We start from the raw sequence: 19,846 nt of genomic DNA, 5'->3' as shown, positions 1-19,846 counted from the left end.
TGGTTTCCTCTCCCCTTTCCCTGGCTCTTCAGTCTCAAAAGCTGAACTTGTGCAGACTTGCCTGAGGCTATCTGAATTCAGGCAGACTTGCCTGAGGATATATTTCTTGAGACTTGAGGAGCCAAATGGAGCCAGGGGTTCTCAGATACACACTAGAGCTGGGCTGCAACCGTATAGACATAAATTTGAACAGGCAGTTTCAGCTCTGGTTCTGGACTTCATTAGTCTATCTGGAGCTGAACTGAATAGTTGAATTAGTTATTTAATCTTGATGCTATAACGAGCTGATAGTTTGTTTTTTTCTGGCACGGGTTTCTGCTTGATGTTGCAAATAGCAACACATGCAGTTTTCATTTGCAAAAAAATATTTTGGTCCTTTTTGTGTGAGTGACTTGGGAATTTTAGTTACACTGACTTAGAGATATCCTGTGTTCTCCTCTCCACCTCCATCACATACTTTCTGAGCTGTGTTCTGGGGAAGGGCTGGGGTGTGGAGTTAAGGCAGATAAAAATCAATGGGGTGTGTTAGCATTTTTTTTATTTATTTAAGAAAAAGCCCTCTCTGTTTTTAAAAGGAAAGGGTTTTAATGGGAATTAATTGAATACAGACAAGTTAAACTTGTGCACAATTTGATTCTAACAAGCACATCGTTCAGTGACAGTTTCCCCTCCCTCATAATTGGAGAATGGTGCAAATTGGCAGGGGGTTGGACTCGATGGCCCTTGTGGTCTCTTCCAACTCTATGATTCTATGATTTGATACAAAATCAAATTCTATCTGATTTTGTAAACTCAAGAATGTTATAAGGCAGAGATGAGCAATTTGTGGTTTTCCATATGTTGTTGGACTTCAACTCCCATCAACCCTGACCATTGGCCATGCTGGCTGGGACTGACGGCAGTGTTAGAAGCTCAGATATATAAGCTAGGCACAAAATGGCTCCTTAAACCAGGGTTACAGTCGCCAGAACAGAATGCATAGTCATTTTGGGGGCCAGGCAGCTTGAAAGCCATACTTTCCCCCTACGACTTTATGGTTCCTGAAATCCATTCTGGTTGTGCAGATAAAATATAACAGATAGAATTCTACAGGATTTGTTGCTGGGGTGTGAAAACAGTCAACCACTACTATGCTATAAGATCCACTATCCTGTAATATTACATATGCCTGTTCTACTGATGAAGCCTAGGATGGCGAAACAAGGCTAATATTCCAGAAATCCTTGTCTTAAGACTCTTTGAAAGGATTCTGTGGAACTGTAGCAACCCTTCATGTGGCTTATTGGACTCTTATGAATAGACAGGTGGAATAGACACTTATACGTGTATGGACCTTATGCATGAACTGACTAGAGAATGAACTGATCCACTGGGTCTTCTGCTTTTTTCGTTGAACTTTATGAGACTTCCGTTGAAATCTACAACTTGATACAATGAATAGTATACCTTATTTATTCAAAAGTACAGCCGGTTACGTCTAATAATAATAATAATAATAATTTATTATTTATACCCCGCCCATCTGGCTGGGTTTCCCCAGCCACTCTGGGCAGCTTCCAACAAAACACTAAAATACAATAACCTGGTAAACATTAAAAGCTTCCCTAAACAGTGCTGCCTTCAGATGTCTTCTAAAAGTTTGGTAGTTATTTTTCTCTTGTGTGTTGATTATGTTTCACGTAACCATAGGTTTGTTGTTGTTGTTTTGGGGTGTGAAAACAACCAAGGTCCAAGGATTCCCTGGGCATGTACCTCCAGATGGTGCTATTCTGGCACTCAGACATCTTCACTGGGTCACAAGTGGCCGATAGCCAGGTAAAAAAATGCTCCTGGTGCCTGGCTAATTCCAAACACTGGCTACAATGCTGTTTCTCTGCTTGGGCAAAGGTTAAGCCCATAGTTGGAGGAGTAAGGCTTCTCAATCCCAGTTGCTGCGACCCAATGGGAGCGGAGAGTGCTTTTGAGCTGGGCTTTCCTACAGACATCTGGTTGGCCTCTCTGAGAACAGGATGCTGGACTCGATGGAACAGAGGTCTGATCCAGCAGATCAGCAGAAGCAGCTGCATGAATGTGCGGGAGAGTTTGTTAATCTCTCACTGGTTAAGCCAAGAGTTGATTGTCCAAACATGGACTTAGTGTTGCCAGTTTCCCCCCTCTGCCGCTCTTCCTGTCTGCTCACATCTGACTTGTAAGCACTTAGAAAGACTGGTGGGGTTGAGCGTCAGATGTTGTTTCTTCACTTTTCTTTCATCACCGCTGGGTATTTTGGAATGTTCTAACGAAGCGTTTGTTCTTGTTCTTTCAAGACCACCGCCGTCTTTACCCTTCCCCATTCAGCTGAAGTTGAGAAATCCCTTGAAATGTAAGGTTGTCGTAACAAAAGATGTAAGCCGAACCGTTTTGTGTTTTCAAAAAGGTACATGTAAAGCTGAATGAGCCAGAATATACCGTATTTTTCTCTCTATAAGACACACCAGACCACAAGACGCACCTAGTTTTTGGAGGAGGAAAACAAGAAAAGAAATATTCTGAATCTCAGAAGCCAGAACAGCAAGAGGGATCGCTGCACAGTGAAAGCAGCAATCCCTCTTGTGTTCTGACTTCTGTGATAGCTGCGCAGCCTGCATTCGCTCCATAAGACGTACACACATTTCCCCCTACTTTTTAGGAGGGAAAAAGTGAGTCTTATAGAGCCCAAAATACAGTATGTGTTGCTGTTTAAATAAAGCCCTGGCCCTTTACCAACAAATGCACATTGAGGAGTTTTTGTAATGGCGGCCCGTGAATGGAAATAATAGCTGTTGTCGGGGTAGTTTGGGTCTGGGAGCAATTCTCACATTTAGATGCCGTTTCTGTAATTTGAATTGTACGTATTACCATGGTAGACAACAAACACCTAACAGTGGATCGTGTTTTGATTATTTTGTGGCATTCGTTCATAGCTAATCACAGTGGTATGCGCCGTTGTGGATGATGATTCATTGGGCGAAATTTGGTTAAAGTGTAGCAGTGAACATGTTTAGAGATCTGTAAACCAACTTGAGCAAGCTAATATTCTCTCTTCCATTCACCTATCGACTTTTCTTAACTCTTAACTTAGAGGCAACTGTGGTGAGCTTTCCTAAGAGAACAGAACTAAACTTCAGTTAGCAACCACCAGCCCACACAGATTTGACATAGGGATCTCCCCCTCCCAAAAATATCCCACACCTTTCTGTTATATAGGAAACTTGCATTTCATTAATCTAGTAACCCCTATAGAGGAAGCCCAGATATATGCCTTCCACACTAAACTGGGTTATCCTTTGTTATTGAGGGCCAGAACAAATAGGACAATAATTACATAATTAGTAACTGCAGTGGCAGGTGAGCTGTGATAAAGCCCCTTCCCATTACTGCTGTGTGTGTTTAAATAAACACACCATGGCCAGTCATAGAATCATAGAATTGTAGAGTTGGAAAGGGAACCCAAGGGTCATTTAGTCCAACCCCCTGCAATGCAGGAAACTTGTGCGCAAGGTGGGGCTCGAACCTATGGCCCTGGGCTTCAGAATCTCATGCGCTACCAACTGAGCTATCCCAGCAAGTTGCATGATTATTGCTGTGCATGGTTTGATTCTAAGTCTGCTTTGAAAAAGGGAGTGGTGGTGTAGTGGTTAGAGTTTTAGACTAGGCCCTAGGAGATCAGGGTTCAAATCCCCACTCAGCCACCATTCACTGCCTCTCATCCTAACCTACCTCACAGAGTATGTTGCACAGAGCCAGTTCATATTGCCATTACTATTTGTCTTGATCTCCAAGATCTCTATTTCAGCCCCTTCGCATGAGATCCTTTCAAGCTGAAGATGCCAGGGACCAAGTGAAGCATGGGCTTTTCGTTGAACAATGGGCATTGTTTGCTGGGGTAGATGTCTTCTTTTCAGCTTGCAGCCAGAATTAGGAAGCACGATAGCTTTTGTTCTAGCTGATTACTTCGTGTCTCTGTGCTCTGACCAGCTTTTGTGTCCTTTTGTTTCTCTGTGTTTGCGCAGTAGAGAATCTGTTGTGATTACCTTGGTATTTGGGGGCAGTCTTCCATGTCAGCCAAAAGAACATGTGCTACTTGTGGGAATAATGGCACTAACAAGCCGAGTAGTAGGCGCATTTTAGTTTATTTATCTTCATCATAATGATCCCAATATGGGGTGCAACCATAAAAATACCAGTACAGTGGTACCTCGGGTTAAGTACTTAATTCGTTCCAGAGGTCCGTACTTAACCTGAAACTGTTCTTAACCTGAAGCACCACTTTAGCTAACGGGGCCTCCTGCTGCCGCCGCGCCGCCGGAGCACAAATTCTGTTCTCATCCTGAAGCAAAGTTCTTAACCTGAAGCACTATTTCTGGGTTAGCAGAGTCTGTAACCTGAAGCATATGTAACCCGAGGTACAACTGTACAGTCATACCTCGGGTTACAGACGCTTCAGGTTGCGTTTTTTTCGGGTTGCGGACCGCCAAAACCCAGAAGTACCGAAACGGGTTACTTCCAGGTTTCGGCGGTCGCGCATGCGCAGAAGCGCCGAATCGCAACCCGTGCATGCGCAGACACGCCGCCGCGGGTTGCGGATGCTGCGGGTTGCAAATGTGCATCCCGCATGGATCACGTTCACAACCCGAGCGTCCACTGTAACACCATACCATAAAAGCAATAAAACATATTTAAAACAGCAAGCTCTACACCACTAGAGCAAGCTACGAAACTCCTATATGACTAAAACTAGTAGTATCTTATTCAGAGATACAGTACTGGGTATTACAGAAGACACTTGAATTGCATATTCACACAAATGTTTGGAATGGTTCCTTTGCCTGGGCTTGTTTATTGTGTGCATTAACTTGCATTTACAAGGGTTGGTCAGAATATTTGAAATCTGATTGATTGATTGATTGATTTTTTTGTTTGCATCCCAAAAGTTGGGCAATGAAGAACAATATATTACCATTTCAAACGAACAGGATGCTTGTAACACCGTATTATTTTATTAAAACTCGGCAGTCGTATACACCTTATCTCCAGCTTCCTGAAGCTGCCTAAAATAAGATTTGCAAAGCTTCCAGGCAATGCTCATGTGGCTTTGGAAAGTTCCCAGCACTGGGCCATTTCACAATAAGAAGGGCAGGGGTGCTGACAGCCCGTCTGTGTGCCCTTACCGTCATAAGCTGGCAAAGATGGCAGACTTGAGGAGGAGCAGTGACTTCTCCGGTTTCAACATGGTGTGATGACTAGGGAAGGAGCAAAGGCTTCTGCATTAACCTCTTTCCAAGTGCTGACATGATTTAATGGTTCTACCTAGTTTGCATACTGAGGCTTGTGTGTTTCAGCACTTAGGCCTGCTGAATGTGGTCCCTGAATGGCTGCTCGCATTAATTCACATGCATGCGTCAAATTACTTCTCTGGGACTTGAAGCAGCAAGGGGCTTTCTAGGAATATACCACATTGCACGGGTAGGGTTGTAGGGCTAAGGTCACAGTTGCTTGTTTACTTTCCCTGCCATGTTAGCAAGTAGTGCTGTGTAGTCAAGCAAATGCGAAGCAGTGTGATAAAATAATTGCAAGAATCAAAACTCTCAGTATCCATTGTTCATTGTAAGAGTTTATCTCTCCTAAGAACTTCACACAAAACTTTATCTGATTGGCAGTCTTGCTAATCATGTGCTTGTGTGGATGTTTGTTGGTGTGCGAAGGAAGAGTTAGCTCCTTCTCCTGCTTGCCAAATAATTTTTTCATTCTGACCACTTACTGGGGTTAAAGGTTATTGTGTGATTTCACGCCCCCCTCCCCTCCCCGGCTGCAATTTCACCACTTTAGATAGTAATTTTACCTGGATATGTGCCGTTATTGCTGCCATTTCACTATCTTAATTCATTTATATTTTTGTTGCTGCTGAGTTTGTTCGGGTTTTTTGCTAGATTGGTTAAATGAATTGTGACTTTGTGTCACAATTAGTCTCAGTAATTTTAGTACAATGGATTATTTTGAATTAAGTGCTGTGTTGATACTTGCCTTTGCTTTTGATTTATCAGTTTCTGTAATGAACTGAATCATTAAGTTGCAACATCTATTATCTGTTGCAACCCCACTTCGAGTGCAGTAATTGCAGAAAAGGTGTACATGAAATAAGCTTGACTTCACTACCTTCCAGTGCTTTGTGATTGATGTCCTCTCCCTTTCCCACGTTGAGGCAAAAAGTTTGTGACAACATAGTCAGCCAGCATAAATGTGAAACCTTTGACAGCTGCAGTAATATGAGTGGCTGGTACTGCCTGCATTAACAGTTAGCACTAAACCATGGTTTGTCCAACAAACCATTAGTTATCCCAAAGACAAGCCATTGCTTGTTTCGGCAAAGCTTCATTTGCTTTCCAGCTGTTCTTGCCTCATGTAGCACCCATAGGAATGCATTGAAAATCAATTAATGCGTTCCTAGGGAAACCGCCTTCAGACCAGGTCTGGGGACAGTCTGTCCCCCGACCTCTTCTGAAGGCTGGGGGGGGGGGAGAAGGGCTTTTCTTCCCACCCCCAGCCTTCAGAAGGCTGTTCTGAAGGCTGGGGGTGGGAAGAAAAGCCCTTCTCCCCACCTCCCGCCCCGCAAGCTCCGGGGACAGGAGGGCTTCGCTGCCGCCCGCCAGCATTTTAAGATCGCCCGGGACAGCAGAGAAGTCTCCGCTGCCCCGGGAAGGCAGGCGGGGGGAGCAAAGACTTTTGCCCCCCGCCGGCCTTCAGAAGAGGTCCAGGACCTCTTCTGAAGGCGGGCGGGGGGCGAAAGTCTTCCCCCCCGCCTGCCTTCAAAAGCCGTCGGGAACAGCGGAGAAAGGCGCTGCCTTTCTCCGCTCTCCCGGGAAGGCAGGCAGGGGGGAGCAAAGACTTTCGCCCCCCGCCGGCCTTCAGAAGAGGTCCAGGACCTCTTCTGAAGGCCGGCGGGGGGGCGAAAGTCTTTGCCCCCCCGCCTGCCTTCAAAAGCCGTCCGCGATAGCGGGAAGCTCTTCCCTGCTATCCCGGACTGCTTTTAAAATGCTGGCGGTGGGGAGCAAAGCCTTTCGGCCCCCGCCGGCCTTCCTGGACCTCTTCTGAAGGCCGGAGGGGGGGAAAGGCTTTGCTCCCCACCACAGCATTTAAAAGAGGTCCCCGGAGATTTCCCTATGGGCTTTCGTCTTGCGAAGCAAGCCCATAGGGAAATTTGTCTTGCGAAGCGCCTCCAAAACAGAAAACCCTTTCGTCTTGCGGGTTTTCCGTCTTGCGAGGCATTCGTCTTGCGGGGTACCACTGTATCTTTTAAAGATAGCTTCATATTGGGAAATATTTAGAGGGGCAGAGGTTCTCAAGTAGAAGGTGCAACAAAGTTGTAGCAGAACATTCCAAATAATGGTAATAATGGTTTTCCTCGTTCTGTATATTCTTTCACAGATCTAGGTTAATTAGCAAGCAACATTGTTTCTTCTTTTCCTCTGCAGAGCTTTTTATTTTAAAGGGATTTAAATTCCACGATGAGTTAGAAACAAAGGTCTCTTTTCAGTTGTAAAGAGCTCTGCAGCATGCAGCCCATGGATAACATTGCCCTGAGTGTTGCAATAATAATAATAATAATAATAATAATAATAATAAATAATTTTATTTATATCCCGCCCTCCCCAGCCAAAGCCGGGCTCAGGGCGGCTAACAATCCTTGCATTGTGTGGTTTGATGGAAATAACTGCTGCATTGGTGCAGAGCAGGGGTCAGCAGTTTTTTTCAGCAGGGGGCCAGTCCACTGTCCCTCAGACCTGGTGGGGGAGCCGGACTATATTTTTTTTTGGGGGGGGGAGAACGAATTCCTATGCCTCACAAATAACCCAGAGATGCATTTTAAATAAAAGGACACATTCTACTCATGTAAAACCACACTGATTCCCGGACCATCCGCGAGCCGGATTTAGAAGGCGATTGGGCCGGATCCAGCTCCTGGGCCTTAGTTTGCCTAAGAGGGTCCTGGCACTCACCTCTTTACTTTGGTGTTGCAGTTGCTTCTCTTGGCCACCTTGCAAGTTTCGAGCACCTACTTGTGACCGCTCTTTGCTTTGAGTCGATGGTGATACTGCATACTGCTTCCCTCTTTTTCACCCCCCCTCGCCCCACCAGAAGGTGGGTGGCTGTGTTAATAATGCACGAGCATTCATGGACAGCTCTGTATGAATGAAAGAGACAATCTTTACAGCTATATAGGCGTAGGATTTATACGGCTCATCTTCCACATACCGTATTTTTCGCTTCATAAGAGGCACGTTTTCCCTCCTAAAAAGTAAGGGGAAATGTCTGTGCGTCTTACGAAGCGAATGTGTGGTCCCTGGAGCCGAATTGCCTGGGGCGAAAAACAGATTGTGCTTTTTTTTTTTAGAAAGAGGGAAGGGGGTGTTGAAACAAAGCCGCTGATCAGCTGATCAGCAAGCGATCGGGAGGGAGATAAGGGACACTAGCGATAAAGGAGGCTGCCTGGGTGGGGGGAAGTAAAAGCACATGGATCCTCAGGATTTTTACATTGGGTCACCAAATTCACCATCAGATCACATAGCATGTCCACGGCTGTAGCCTGCACAAAAAATCACGCATCCACTGTTTCATGGGGCAGCAATGGTGCAAAAACATGGGTACAAAGCACGGATCCACATGGATCCTCAGGATTTTTGCATTGGGCTACCCCAAACTCACTGTCAAATCACATGTGTGTCGCCACAGCATGTACCACAAAAATCATACATCCACTATTCCGTCTAAAAACTACGTGCGTCTTATGGTCAGGTGCATCATACAGAGCGAAAAATACAGCAATCATTTCAGTGGCCTAATGCTGAAGAACAGAGGAGATGGAAGTGAGCACCGCAGGGCGCCGTGGGAGGAGCAGTTTCCATACAGAGCAACCCATTTTAGCACCAATATACTTTGTACGATACCTAATCATTTGATGAGGATTTGGTATAGCGACTCTAGCAAGACAAAGTCATGCCTGTTCCCCTTAGGTTCATGTAGACCAGGGATGAATCTTCACCCTCGTGCAGCTTTAATCAGTCTTCTTATTCATGAAAGAAACGGGAAGCTATTCAGTTGAGATTTTCTGGAAAGGTGGGGGATAGTGATCTGTCACCTCCTTCCCCCCCCCCATTCACAAGCTGCACTTTGCTGCCATGTCTGTTTTTCCCCCTGAACTATTCAAGCACATGAGATTATTGTGACTCATGCTTAAAGCACATTAAGTATTTAACATTGGAAATCTTGTGTTGGTGAGGTTCTTCCTCTCAAGGTTTTCTTCTTCTTCTTTCTACTTGGGGTTTACTCGAAATGCCACCTATTTCTTGGAATGACGGGGCTGTTTCCAGTGGGAGTAAGTGGTGAACCTGCGTCTGGGCTGCTTCAGGCTGCTAGTGGGGGCTTGCAGCGTTTCAGTGCTCCTCCGTACGGAAATCAAAATCAAAATGAAAAATCCATCTGCGGGGGGGGGGGGCGGAACTAGGCTAGGTTTCCTCTGGCATCCAGTTTTCATATATATATATATATATATATATATATATATATATATCCCTCTCCCATTGAACCAATGGAGGTGGAAACGGGAAAATATTATAATCTTAAAATATCTAACTGTGAAGATACATAAAATGAAAGGGTATAAGGTCAATGAGAAGGAGGAGGATTGGTTTGAGAAGGTATTTGGGCAGGTTTGAACAATTTGGGGCAATTAAAATGTTAAAAGTTAAATAAACCTTGTGGAGGGAGGAGTGTTAAGGTATATAGAATTGTACATATGGTTGATTTAAATATGTTATTATTGATTATGTATACCCAGTGTATATATATTCATTCCTCTATGAAGGAGCACTCAATCATGTGAGACCCCTCCCACCTGAAGACTTGGGAGTGGTACTACCCAGACAAAAGGTTGCCACTTCAGCGAGCCCTTAGCTCTATTTTTGTTCCCTGCACGTCATCTGCATTCAGTTACATCAGTGTCTGCTTATCTCAGATCTCTTTTAACAGCACGATTCTGTGATGTTTGACCGCTGGAACTTTTACAGTAGGGCTGAAGAAGTATTCTAAACAGGGAGGGATATCGGACAGCGAACAAGTGTCTACATTCTGCACTAAAACATTTGCACCGCAGTAACCCAAATCCTGTTGTCGTATTTAGTGTTATTATTATTATTATTATTATTATTATTATTATTGCTCTAATGTAAGTTTTGTCCTTGATATACTGCACAACAGGAGTGGGGAATCTCAGACTGGGAGCCAAATGTGTACACGTACACACACAGAGAGAGAGAGAGAGAGAATACCCTTCTCAATCTGGCTTTCAGGACTCTCCCTATAGGCCACCCTCACTCCTCAGCAACACTGTCTCTTCCCAGGCCACAATCCTCACCATTTTCTTTTCGGGCTATAATACATCTTGCTTCTCTGGATGGAGGTTAAGTGTGTGCAGGTGTGTGTCCACTGTACAGAGCTAATATTTGCGCCTATTGCTACACATATTTCTGTCTCTCGCCATACCCTCTACTAGAATGTGCCCCCTCTCTCCTGGGTCCTAGCCTGGCACTATAACCACTAGGCCACCACAGTCTTAACCTTGTCTTCTGGGCAAGACATATAAATGATAAAATGCAGTTCAAATGGGTAGGCAATGTGGTTGCCCTCCAGATGTTGTTGGGAGAAAAAGAGAGTCTTTGCCAGGTTCCAGGACAACCATAAAGAAGGTACCAGGCAAGAATCTCTGGGGAGGGAATTCCACAGCCAGGTTGGTACCTGCACCAAGATGGCATTTTCTGTAGTGACCACCTGCCTTATTTCACCTGATGGGGGCACCTGGAGCAGGGCTTTCTCCATACTTGAATCAAGAAGGTTTTGGGTTTTTTTATCGCAGTAAAAGTGTATCTAGAAGAAGCAATGAATCATCCTGCACGCTCTGTATAAATGTCGGTCATGCTCATTCTTGGAAGGAAGTGAGTTGATGCCAATCTCTCTCTTGAGATCTCTCGGAAAACACATTCATTCCACAGCCTCCTCCCCTTTCACTGATGTCAGAGTACATGCACAGGCTTTCTTTCAGTCTTACCATGTGGGGGGGGGGATGTTTCCAGCTCCCCAAGGGTGCAGAAGTTGGCCACTTGTGACTAGAACTTTGCTTAATGAGCTCAGTGCCATTGAGACGTCTCATAAGAACAGAAAACTCAACGTACGGTTTTGGTTCCCCTGCCTGTCACAAAGTGCGTAGCTGGATGTCCTTCTCAAGAGGAACAGCAGTAGTTTCACCTCTCAAAGCATCTGTACTGACAGTACCAAGATGAAGTGTTTTATTGCAGAAGTTGACGCAGAAGTAGACTATTGTGGTTGGGGGCAAAGACAGGTGTGGCTCCAAAGGCCTTCGTTATGGCTGGGGAATTGGAAATTCCATGCTCTGGTTTTTGTTTCATTTTGCAGTATTTATAGACTACCCTGTTTTTTAAAAAAGTTCAGGAGCCAAAACGTACGAGAGCCAAGGCGTTTGGCTTTCAAGGTACGACTGTAGAGTGCTGTGGGATCCCAGAGTATAAATGTTGAGGAAATCCCATCTTCTTGAATCAGCCATCCAAGTATGAGTGGAGCAGCCAAAAAGCAGGATCCGCCAAGACCCAACACGATAAGCCTCTCTAAAAGCGTACTATAGCTGATGGCATAAAAAGCCACAATGAGGTCCAGGAGAATCAATGGCATTGTACTGCCCATGTCATCTATAGGAGTGGACAAAGGAGTTTTTCTTCCAAAAATAAATCTAGAAAGTCTAGAAGTTGACTGGCTACTCTGCATCCAGGAAGGGAATGTTAGCCTCCATTGGACATCTGTTCACATCTTCTGGGCCCAAGGAAAGTTTCTTCAGAAGCAATTACACCGTAGTCTCTTTAGTTCAGCAATAGTTCTGACACTGGAGGACTTATTCTACCATGTGCTGGGAAATGTTATAAAAAGTCAGAATAAACTCGGAATGTAAGAGGGTTTACAAGGCCACGTGCAAGTTTAGTACTTGGCAGAACTGTGTATATTCTGCCAGTGGGGTGTGTGTGTGTGTGTGTGTCCCTGAAAAAAAAAATTCACTAGGATCTGGCACTAACTCTCTATTATGTCTAAATTGAGTACAAAAAACAAAGTGAACTTGCATGGTGTTCATGTAAGTCTTATATTTATTTAGTTAACAAAATAAATATAAAAAATGGCTTCACTCCAAGCCTAGTCAAAAATGATGCATTTGGCCCAGCCAAATTTGTTTAATTTTCTTGGATGACCATTTAAGCTGAGCTTTACTGTTCATTTTGCATATGCAAGGAAGATCCCTCTCCTGGAACTTCTTAAGTTTTTTTTATTCCAGCTTGTTTTTTCATATTGCTTCAAGTTAAAACCCAGCAATTTGCATTTCAGTTTCTGAATCTATACCAGGTCTTCTGTATTTTTCTAATGCTGTGTGATTTCTATACCAAGTCCCTGTCATTTTTAAAAAATGGTTGATTTACTTAATATTTTTAATCCACACTTCATTGCTACATAGTGCAATCCAATTTCAGACAGGCAGCGCAAAAATCTTTTAAGTTCGTTGCTTCTAAACTGTACTGCTGACTTGGTGCACAGAACACACTGCATACAAAGGATTCTTTTGAAATCTATGGCTCCAGCCCATGGCGCTGATGACTCAAGAAAACTTGGGTTCTTATCTTAACCAGACATGTACAGCCCTTAGCTATTAATACGTATTTACGAAATGGTGGCATGTAGGATACCAAAGGACAAATGTGTTCTGGCAGAGATATCCCTGCCTATCTACTTATTTTGCAATTAATACAAGACCCACTACTGGTAATCGTGGTCTGGAAGTGAAATTGTGCTTTCTCCTGTATGTCACACAAATGAAATCTGGCAAATAACATGGTCTCTATCCTAAAATCCTTACTGTGCAAAATCATTTTTCGGTGACGTTGTGTGTATATATATACATATTGCTCAGCCTCTAATGTAAGATTGAACATGGCAAGGATTCTCCTTGGGTGATTCAATCTAAAAACTGGAAACAATGGTTTTAATGGTTTCTTTGCAGACGCCACAAAATAGAATCAAGCACTGTGATAAGCCATCAGCTTTCAGTGTTTTTTATTCCTGAACCAACCAAAAGAAAGCAATAATAATAATGTACAGTGAACGAACTGAGACCGCCATGTAGATTTACAGCACAGCTAAATTTCTTAATTTATTTCCTTCTAGGACATAAGGCATGAAGCCAGTGACTTTCCATGTAAAGTGGCCAAACTTCCCAGAAACAAAAATCGCAACAGATACAGAGATGTCAGCCCATGTAAGTTCTGTATCCCTCTCAATACGTTCAAGGAGTCTTTACAAAAGGGTGGAGTAGTGCAGATGCAATGCCAAACAAGGTAAAACTGTATTGTTTCCAATGTGCGTGCAACTTTAAAACAACACCCTGCTGTTGCTTTAAATAACAATTTCAAAATAGGTTGCTCTGTGCTATTTTGATAGTATACCAAAATATTACCGCTGGTCCTCCAGCATTGTAATTGGGCAAAGACATGCAAAGCAGAGAAATTCGCAGCTGGGGCAAGCAGAGATGGAGTCCAGTTTGTCCCAAAGCTGTAGAGAACTTGCAGTATGTCCACCTTGCTCATCTCCCCCCCCCCCCAACCTTTCAAATGCCCAGCTTTCTCTACATGCCGGTGATAAACTTTGCTAGGGTTCGACCTTGGGTGGCATTTTCCAATATCAGACCTTCGTCCTGGAATGCCTGCAGTAGTGAAAGAGAAGTGCCTGTGAGCTTGTGAAGGTTGCGTTTTCTTTTCCTCGTTGAGTAAGCTCAGCCTGTTTCCAAGCACTAAGCAAGGGCTTCCAGAATGGACTGGTGGGTTTGGGTTCCGAGGCAAGCAATGAGCACAGACACTTGGCTTTTTAGAAGTTAAGAGAAGAACTGCCGTTGCTCAGTCTCTTTCATTTTTAATGTCTAGTTTAAAAGCTGGGTGGTTTCCTGTTTAATCACGTAAAAACGCTTTGCCTTCTCGTCCAGCATTCTGTTTCACAGAGTAACTAACCAGTGCCTGCAGGATGCCCACAAGCACTGGACGCCTACAGAAGCACCATCTTGCTTTTCTACCCCACCAACTGGTCTTAAGAGGAATCTTGCATCTAGACCTGGCTGTACCATGTAACCATGAATAGCCTTGTCCTACGTGAATTTGTCTAATTGGCTTTAGAGCCATCTAAGCTAGTGGCTGTTGCCACAATTCGTAGCAGTGAATTCCATTTGTTACCCACCTCTTCTCCAGAAAGCTCAGGACCATGTGCATTGAGTTATCTCAATTTATCATTGCGACAATCCTATGAGGCCTGTTTGGCTAAGAGGTGGATGAGTGGGGATTTGCAATTAAGTCTCCCTGGTTCAAATCCTGGATTGTCTCCACGTTGACTGCACTGGCTCTCAAACCAGCTGTGGTGAACTTTTCTAGCTGTTCAATTCCCAAGTGTGTCATAATGACCACCTGCATCTCATGAGGGTTTTTTTTTAAAAAAGTCATGTGCATTCAGTCACAGATCTCCTATCTACATTAATGTTGAAGATACGGTATCGCCATGTACTGGAAAATCTCTACCATCACTTAATAGACTAAAAATCAGCTGAGTCTTCCAGGAAAACTCAATAGAAGCTATAATGTTGCACATAATTTTGCTTACTGATCAGTTTTAGGGGTTCTTTTTGTGGTAACCACCATTGATTTTTGTTTGTTTTAGATGAAACGGCTTCCAGTCAGTTTGGTTTTCCTGTAAAATGTAGGGATTCTTCTATATCTGGGTAGGCTAAATAGAGCAAACTTCAGATCTTTTGAAACGAAGTGCAGATACTGTCAAAGTGGTTTGACTATTGATAATAGCTGGGTGAAACATTAATTGAATAAAAGATACGCAACAGTGTAGGTGAAGGATTATGTTTTGGAATTATTGATATTCCAATCTCTTCTGAAAATATGTGACATAAGCATACAACTTCAGCCTGGTATAGGTCTGCTTACATCTATTTTGATTGAAAGTGAAAATGCGAACATAACATCTCTTTTAATCCAGCTTGCACACCACATTAGACCATAGTTAAAGTGAATTATGGTTTTATGTGTCTGATCAGCATGCTGGTTCATTCTGATGAAATCATGGACGCCCATGATTTCATCAGTATGAACTGTACCAGAAAGTAGACAAGTTGTAGTCTGGCTTCTTGTTACATCCCAAGCTGGATTCATGGTTTGTTTCTCCAAACAAACCACAAGCTGAAGCCAAGGTTTATTCTTCACTTACCACTTGTGGTTTGCTTGCGGGAAACAAACCTCAAGCCCAGGTTTGCATGTTACAAGTCAAACTGTGGCTTGTCTCCCCTCCAGCACAGCAGGAGTGGGAAAGGTCAAAGCACCCACAATATCAGCAGTGTACACCAGCATGAGCCTATGCTTGTTCGCATTAAACCATAGCTTATTTTAACTATGGGTTAACATGACGTGCAAACTAAGTTGTTGTTAGTAACACATCTTATTAAGCATCAGTCACACACTCTTTTCAGAAGAGTTCTTGAGAATCGTATATAATGGGTGCTGTCCCATACTTCAATATTTTGAATTGAAAGATGTTAGCCCTTCTTTTTGAATAAGCTGCTTCGCATAAAATGAATAACACACAGTGATTTTCTTAACTGTGCATTCTACAGTTGACCACAGTCGAATTAAGCTGCAGCAGGATGATAATGACTATATCAATGCCAGTTTGATAAAAATGGAAGAGGCGAACAGGAGCTACATCCTCACACAGGTAAGTGCTTGAGAGAGGAGGAAGGATGGAGAACCCATTTCATAGTCTTCCTTACCTCTCGTTCGGTCTTTGAATCTTATAAATGCATAGCTCATGTGTGGCATGAGAGAGAATTGGTTAAAGGCATTCGTTTTCCCTGTTGTGCAACATTTCACTGCTGTAGAAATGCCCAAAATAGAAGTTTGCCATAGATAGCCGTTTCCTTCATGAATTAATCTAATCCTATTTTAAAGCCATCAAGAGTTGGTGGCCACCCCTGCCTCTTGTGAGAGTATATTCTATAGTAGGCATAGGCAGACTCGGCCCTCCAGATGTTTTGGGACTACAGCTCCCATCATCCCTAGCTAACAGGACCAGTGGTCAGGGATGATGGGAATTGTAGTCCCAAAACATCTGGAGGGCCGAGTTTGCCTATGCCTGTTCTATAGTGTAACTATGCACCACGTGAAGAATTGCTTTCTTCACATATGAGAACTGGGGAAAGTCAATAGAGTGGCAATCTAGAAAAGAGACCCTGCCAATGTTTTGATAATGCTGGACCCTGAAGTACTTACTGACATGAAATATGACTTCCAAAGACCTGGGACCCCCTTTGGAAGAATGTATTTATAAGGCCTGCTTCTGTTTGTATTACACAGCTTCATTACATGGAATAAGATTTTTAAAAAGCATATAAATTCTTTTACACGAAGGATTTTTCTTTTTGTCATTTGTATGCCCAGAATTATGAATTGCAAATTATGATTTAAGCATTCTGAAATCCATTCAAGTTAAACAAGGGATTGCTCCTTCAGCATCTCTTACTGCATAGTATATCCATGATTTTGTGATCTAAGTAACTTTGATGCTGCCTAGTCAAGTCCTCCCTCCTCCTAGCATGTAAAAGGCCATGGAGCTGCTCTTCTTCTTCTTCTTCTACTTCTTCTTCTTCTTTGACTCTCAAAAATAGACCTCCTTAGAGAGGAGGCATGGGTAATTTCCAGCAGAGCTTTGCATCCCTCCTTGGCTCCTCCCAGCTTTATGTCTTTGTTGTTACTGAACCAGGATCATTTGCTCCCCCAGAGCAGAGTGCAGGAAGCTGTGCACCCAGTCCCCTTCCTGTTGATGGTGGGTTTTGTGATCAGTCGTGTCCTTTTCTCTTTCTGAAGCTGTTTCCTTTGATAGAATCTTCACTCTGCCTCCTCTCTCTCTCATTGGCCCAGGCACTTTAAATTACTTTTCCATTGATTTGTTTGGGCCCGATCCGTCTTGGTTTCTTGTGTCTGTTTGTCTCAGTTTTGTATGAGGAGTCATGCGAAACACCAATGATGACTCGAGGAAGTCCCTATGGACAACTTGAAGAGCCTTTCTTTAGCTTTAAACCTTATTAAAGCAAAGGGTGGTGGCAGTCGACTAGGAACATCTGTAAGGAAAAGTAACCTCTATTCAAAAATTACACAAATTAATAATGCACACTAAGTCTTTGAAACTCCCATTGTTCTAGGTGCATTTTGCAACAGGGAGCTCTGGGGGCAGTACTGTGCCCAAGATTTCAATTTAAAACTGCAGAGTGGAAGGAAAGGAGGACCTTTTTCTGCCTCTCCACTTCCAGCTACTCTCTGAAGACTGGAGAAGAGACCCTCATAAGAATATTAGGGGGGCGGGCAGGGGAAGGACTAGACCATGTGAAAAATGAACACAAGATTTTAGCTGCAGTTCCTTCATTTTCAGCTTTTTATTCTTGTTATAAAAGTGCACCTATACATTCCATTGTTGCACCCATAACCTAGGTCTGAGGTGCCATTTAGCTCCTGGCTTTCATATCTCAGTTTCTAACACTCTGCATACTCCACGAATAGTGATGATAATGTGGCTGAACTGACAGAATCAGTAAAGTATCAAGTCTCCAGGTGCCTGTGTTGTGTACCGAGAATGTCTTTTCAATTTACTTTGGGCTTTCCATAGGTAAAGGTAAAGGCGTTTGTTCACAGACAGCTTTCTGGATCATGTGGCGAGCATAACTAAGCCGCTTCTGGCAAACCAGAGCAGCGCACGGAAACGCCGTTTACCTTCCCGCTGGAGCGGTACCTGTTTATCTACTTGCACTTTGACGTGCTTTCGAACTGCTAGGTTGGCAGGAGCAGGGACCGAGCAATGGGAGCTCACACCATCGCGGGGATTAGAACAGCCAACCTTCCGATCGGCAAGCCCTAGGCTCTGTGGTTTAACCCACAGCGCCACCCGCATCCCTTTTCTTCCATGTGTAGGTGTCCTAAATAATGATTATATTACATAGGGTGCATTCACCCTAGTCCACAGCATGGAAAATTGAGGGCAAAGTCTCACCCATATAGAAAAACAATCATGTGAAATGAGACCTACAAGGCTCAAGGTCTTGTACCAGTGCCGGATTTACGGCACTGGTACAAGACCCCCACTCTCTTGGGGGGCCCCAAAAAATTTAAAGGGGAAAAAATTGGATGTACATTTCCAAAATATAAGATAAAAAACAAATAAAATAAAACCTACATGCAGCAACAGTGGCAAATGGCTTTAGATACTATTAGATCCATAAATTACCATATAACACATATTCAACACAAAAAACAGCGACAATTTGTTGTTGACGAAGAACAACTGGACATATAAACGGGCCCATTACCTTCAGTAGTTTAGGGCCTCATCAAACCTAAATCCGGCCCCAAGTTGTACCAAAGTGGTTATCCAGCAAACACAGTATTCAGGTGTGGTTTCTTTAGTAAATGAGGTGGCAAAGTCCCATCTAAATTTAACGAATATTTGCATAAACTGCTCCTGAGCAACCAGTCTCCCTATTGAGCTGGGGCGAATACAGTATTGCGGAGTCAAGTAAACAGGCAACATCTGCTCAAGGGTACAAGTCAGAGTCTGGGTTCAAGGATGCATTGTTGAGGGTGCATCAGAGGCAAAACGCTGTGGGTGGGCAGAGATGTACATGAGACAGAGGAAATGCAAGGATGAGAAGTTAAATTTGGTGTAATCACATTCATAGTGGTGAAGCAGCCCTTTGTTTGCTCTGAGCATCTCCCCATAAGCTTTGTAATACAGTCACACCTCGTGTTGCGTTTGCTTCAGGTTAAGCGTTTTCAGGTTGCATCCCGCGGCGACCCGGAAGTACCATGCGCAGACTCTCAAAATGACATCACGCACATGTGCAGAAGCAGCGAATCGCGACCTGCAGACATGGGTTGCGTTCTGCTCAGGTTTCGAACGGGGCTCCGGAATGGATCCCGTTTGCAACCAGAGGTACCACTGGACTTAAGGCTCAATCATGTACCCATGTGCAGCTAATCAGAAGTTAAGGGACTAGGAAGCCTTTGTTCCTGACATCCTAAACTTGGATAGACTGGGTAATCCAAATCCCTTTGGCTCCCAATTCCTAGCAATATCTATTCTGGATTAGTTACTTGAATAGCAACAGGATAAAGCATGCATTCGGGTGATATTAAATGCCAGTTGTGGACTAATGGAATTGACTTTTAGCCACTTGGCCATCAGTCACTTTCTTTTCCAAGGGGCTAGTTCGCTGCACTTGCAAGCTTGGTGAGTGCAGGGCTCCCATTTTGGCCAGCCTAATATCCTTAGTAAGTCTTTTGTAGATACATTTTAATACATTGGACCTCATGGGTTGATATGTGAGGGACTGGTGGGAAAGGAAGAACCTTTGACCTGGAAGAGAGGTTACTTTGAAAGTGGATCGGGTAAACATCTAGCAGGAATAGTAAACTCTTCCTGACCTTGCGTGTCAATGCTATGCCAAGACTTTTCATGAAATGATAAAGATGGCTGAATTTCCTAGCAGTTGGCTTTTATTGTCTCTCGTTTCTGTGAATTGCAAGTTCCATTGATTGAACAAACGTCTTAAATTTATCATGCGGAGTGGCATTTTCATTTTTTTCTCAACAAGCTTTCTTAGAACTGTTCTTTACTGTTCCTATCTACA

The 19,846-nt window shown here is 43.6% G+C and overlaps 1 protein-coding gene across 2 annotated transcripts in view; it reads left to right on the top strand.

The window, feature by feature from the left end:
• The window catches only part of PTPN1 (protein tyrosine phosphatase non-receptor type 1), an 89,600-nt gene that overhangs the window by 48,055 nt on the left and 21,699 nt on the right, over window positions 1–19,846 (top strand). For both annotated transcript variants that reach the window (XM_081011341.1, XM_081011340.1), the window contains exons 2-3: window positions 13,291–13,381; window positions 15,785–15,885. In XM_081011341.1, coding sequence (XP_080867467.1) covers window positions 13,291–13,381; window positions 15,785–15,885 — 192 coding nt within the window. The remainder of the gene's footprint in view (window positions 1–13,290; window positions 13,382–15,784; window positions 15,886–19,846) is intronic.

This window comes from Podarcis pityusensis (genome assembly GCF_964106645.2).
Source record: "Podarcis pityusensis genome assembly, chromosome: 6".
Taxonomy (NCBI): domain Eukaryota; kingdom Metazoa; phylum Chordata; class Lepidosauria; order Squamata; family Lacertidae; genus Podarcis; species Podarcis pityusensis.
Note: the sequence above shows the minus strand (reverse complement) of the source record. Positions and strands in the feature narration are given on the sequence as shown.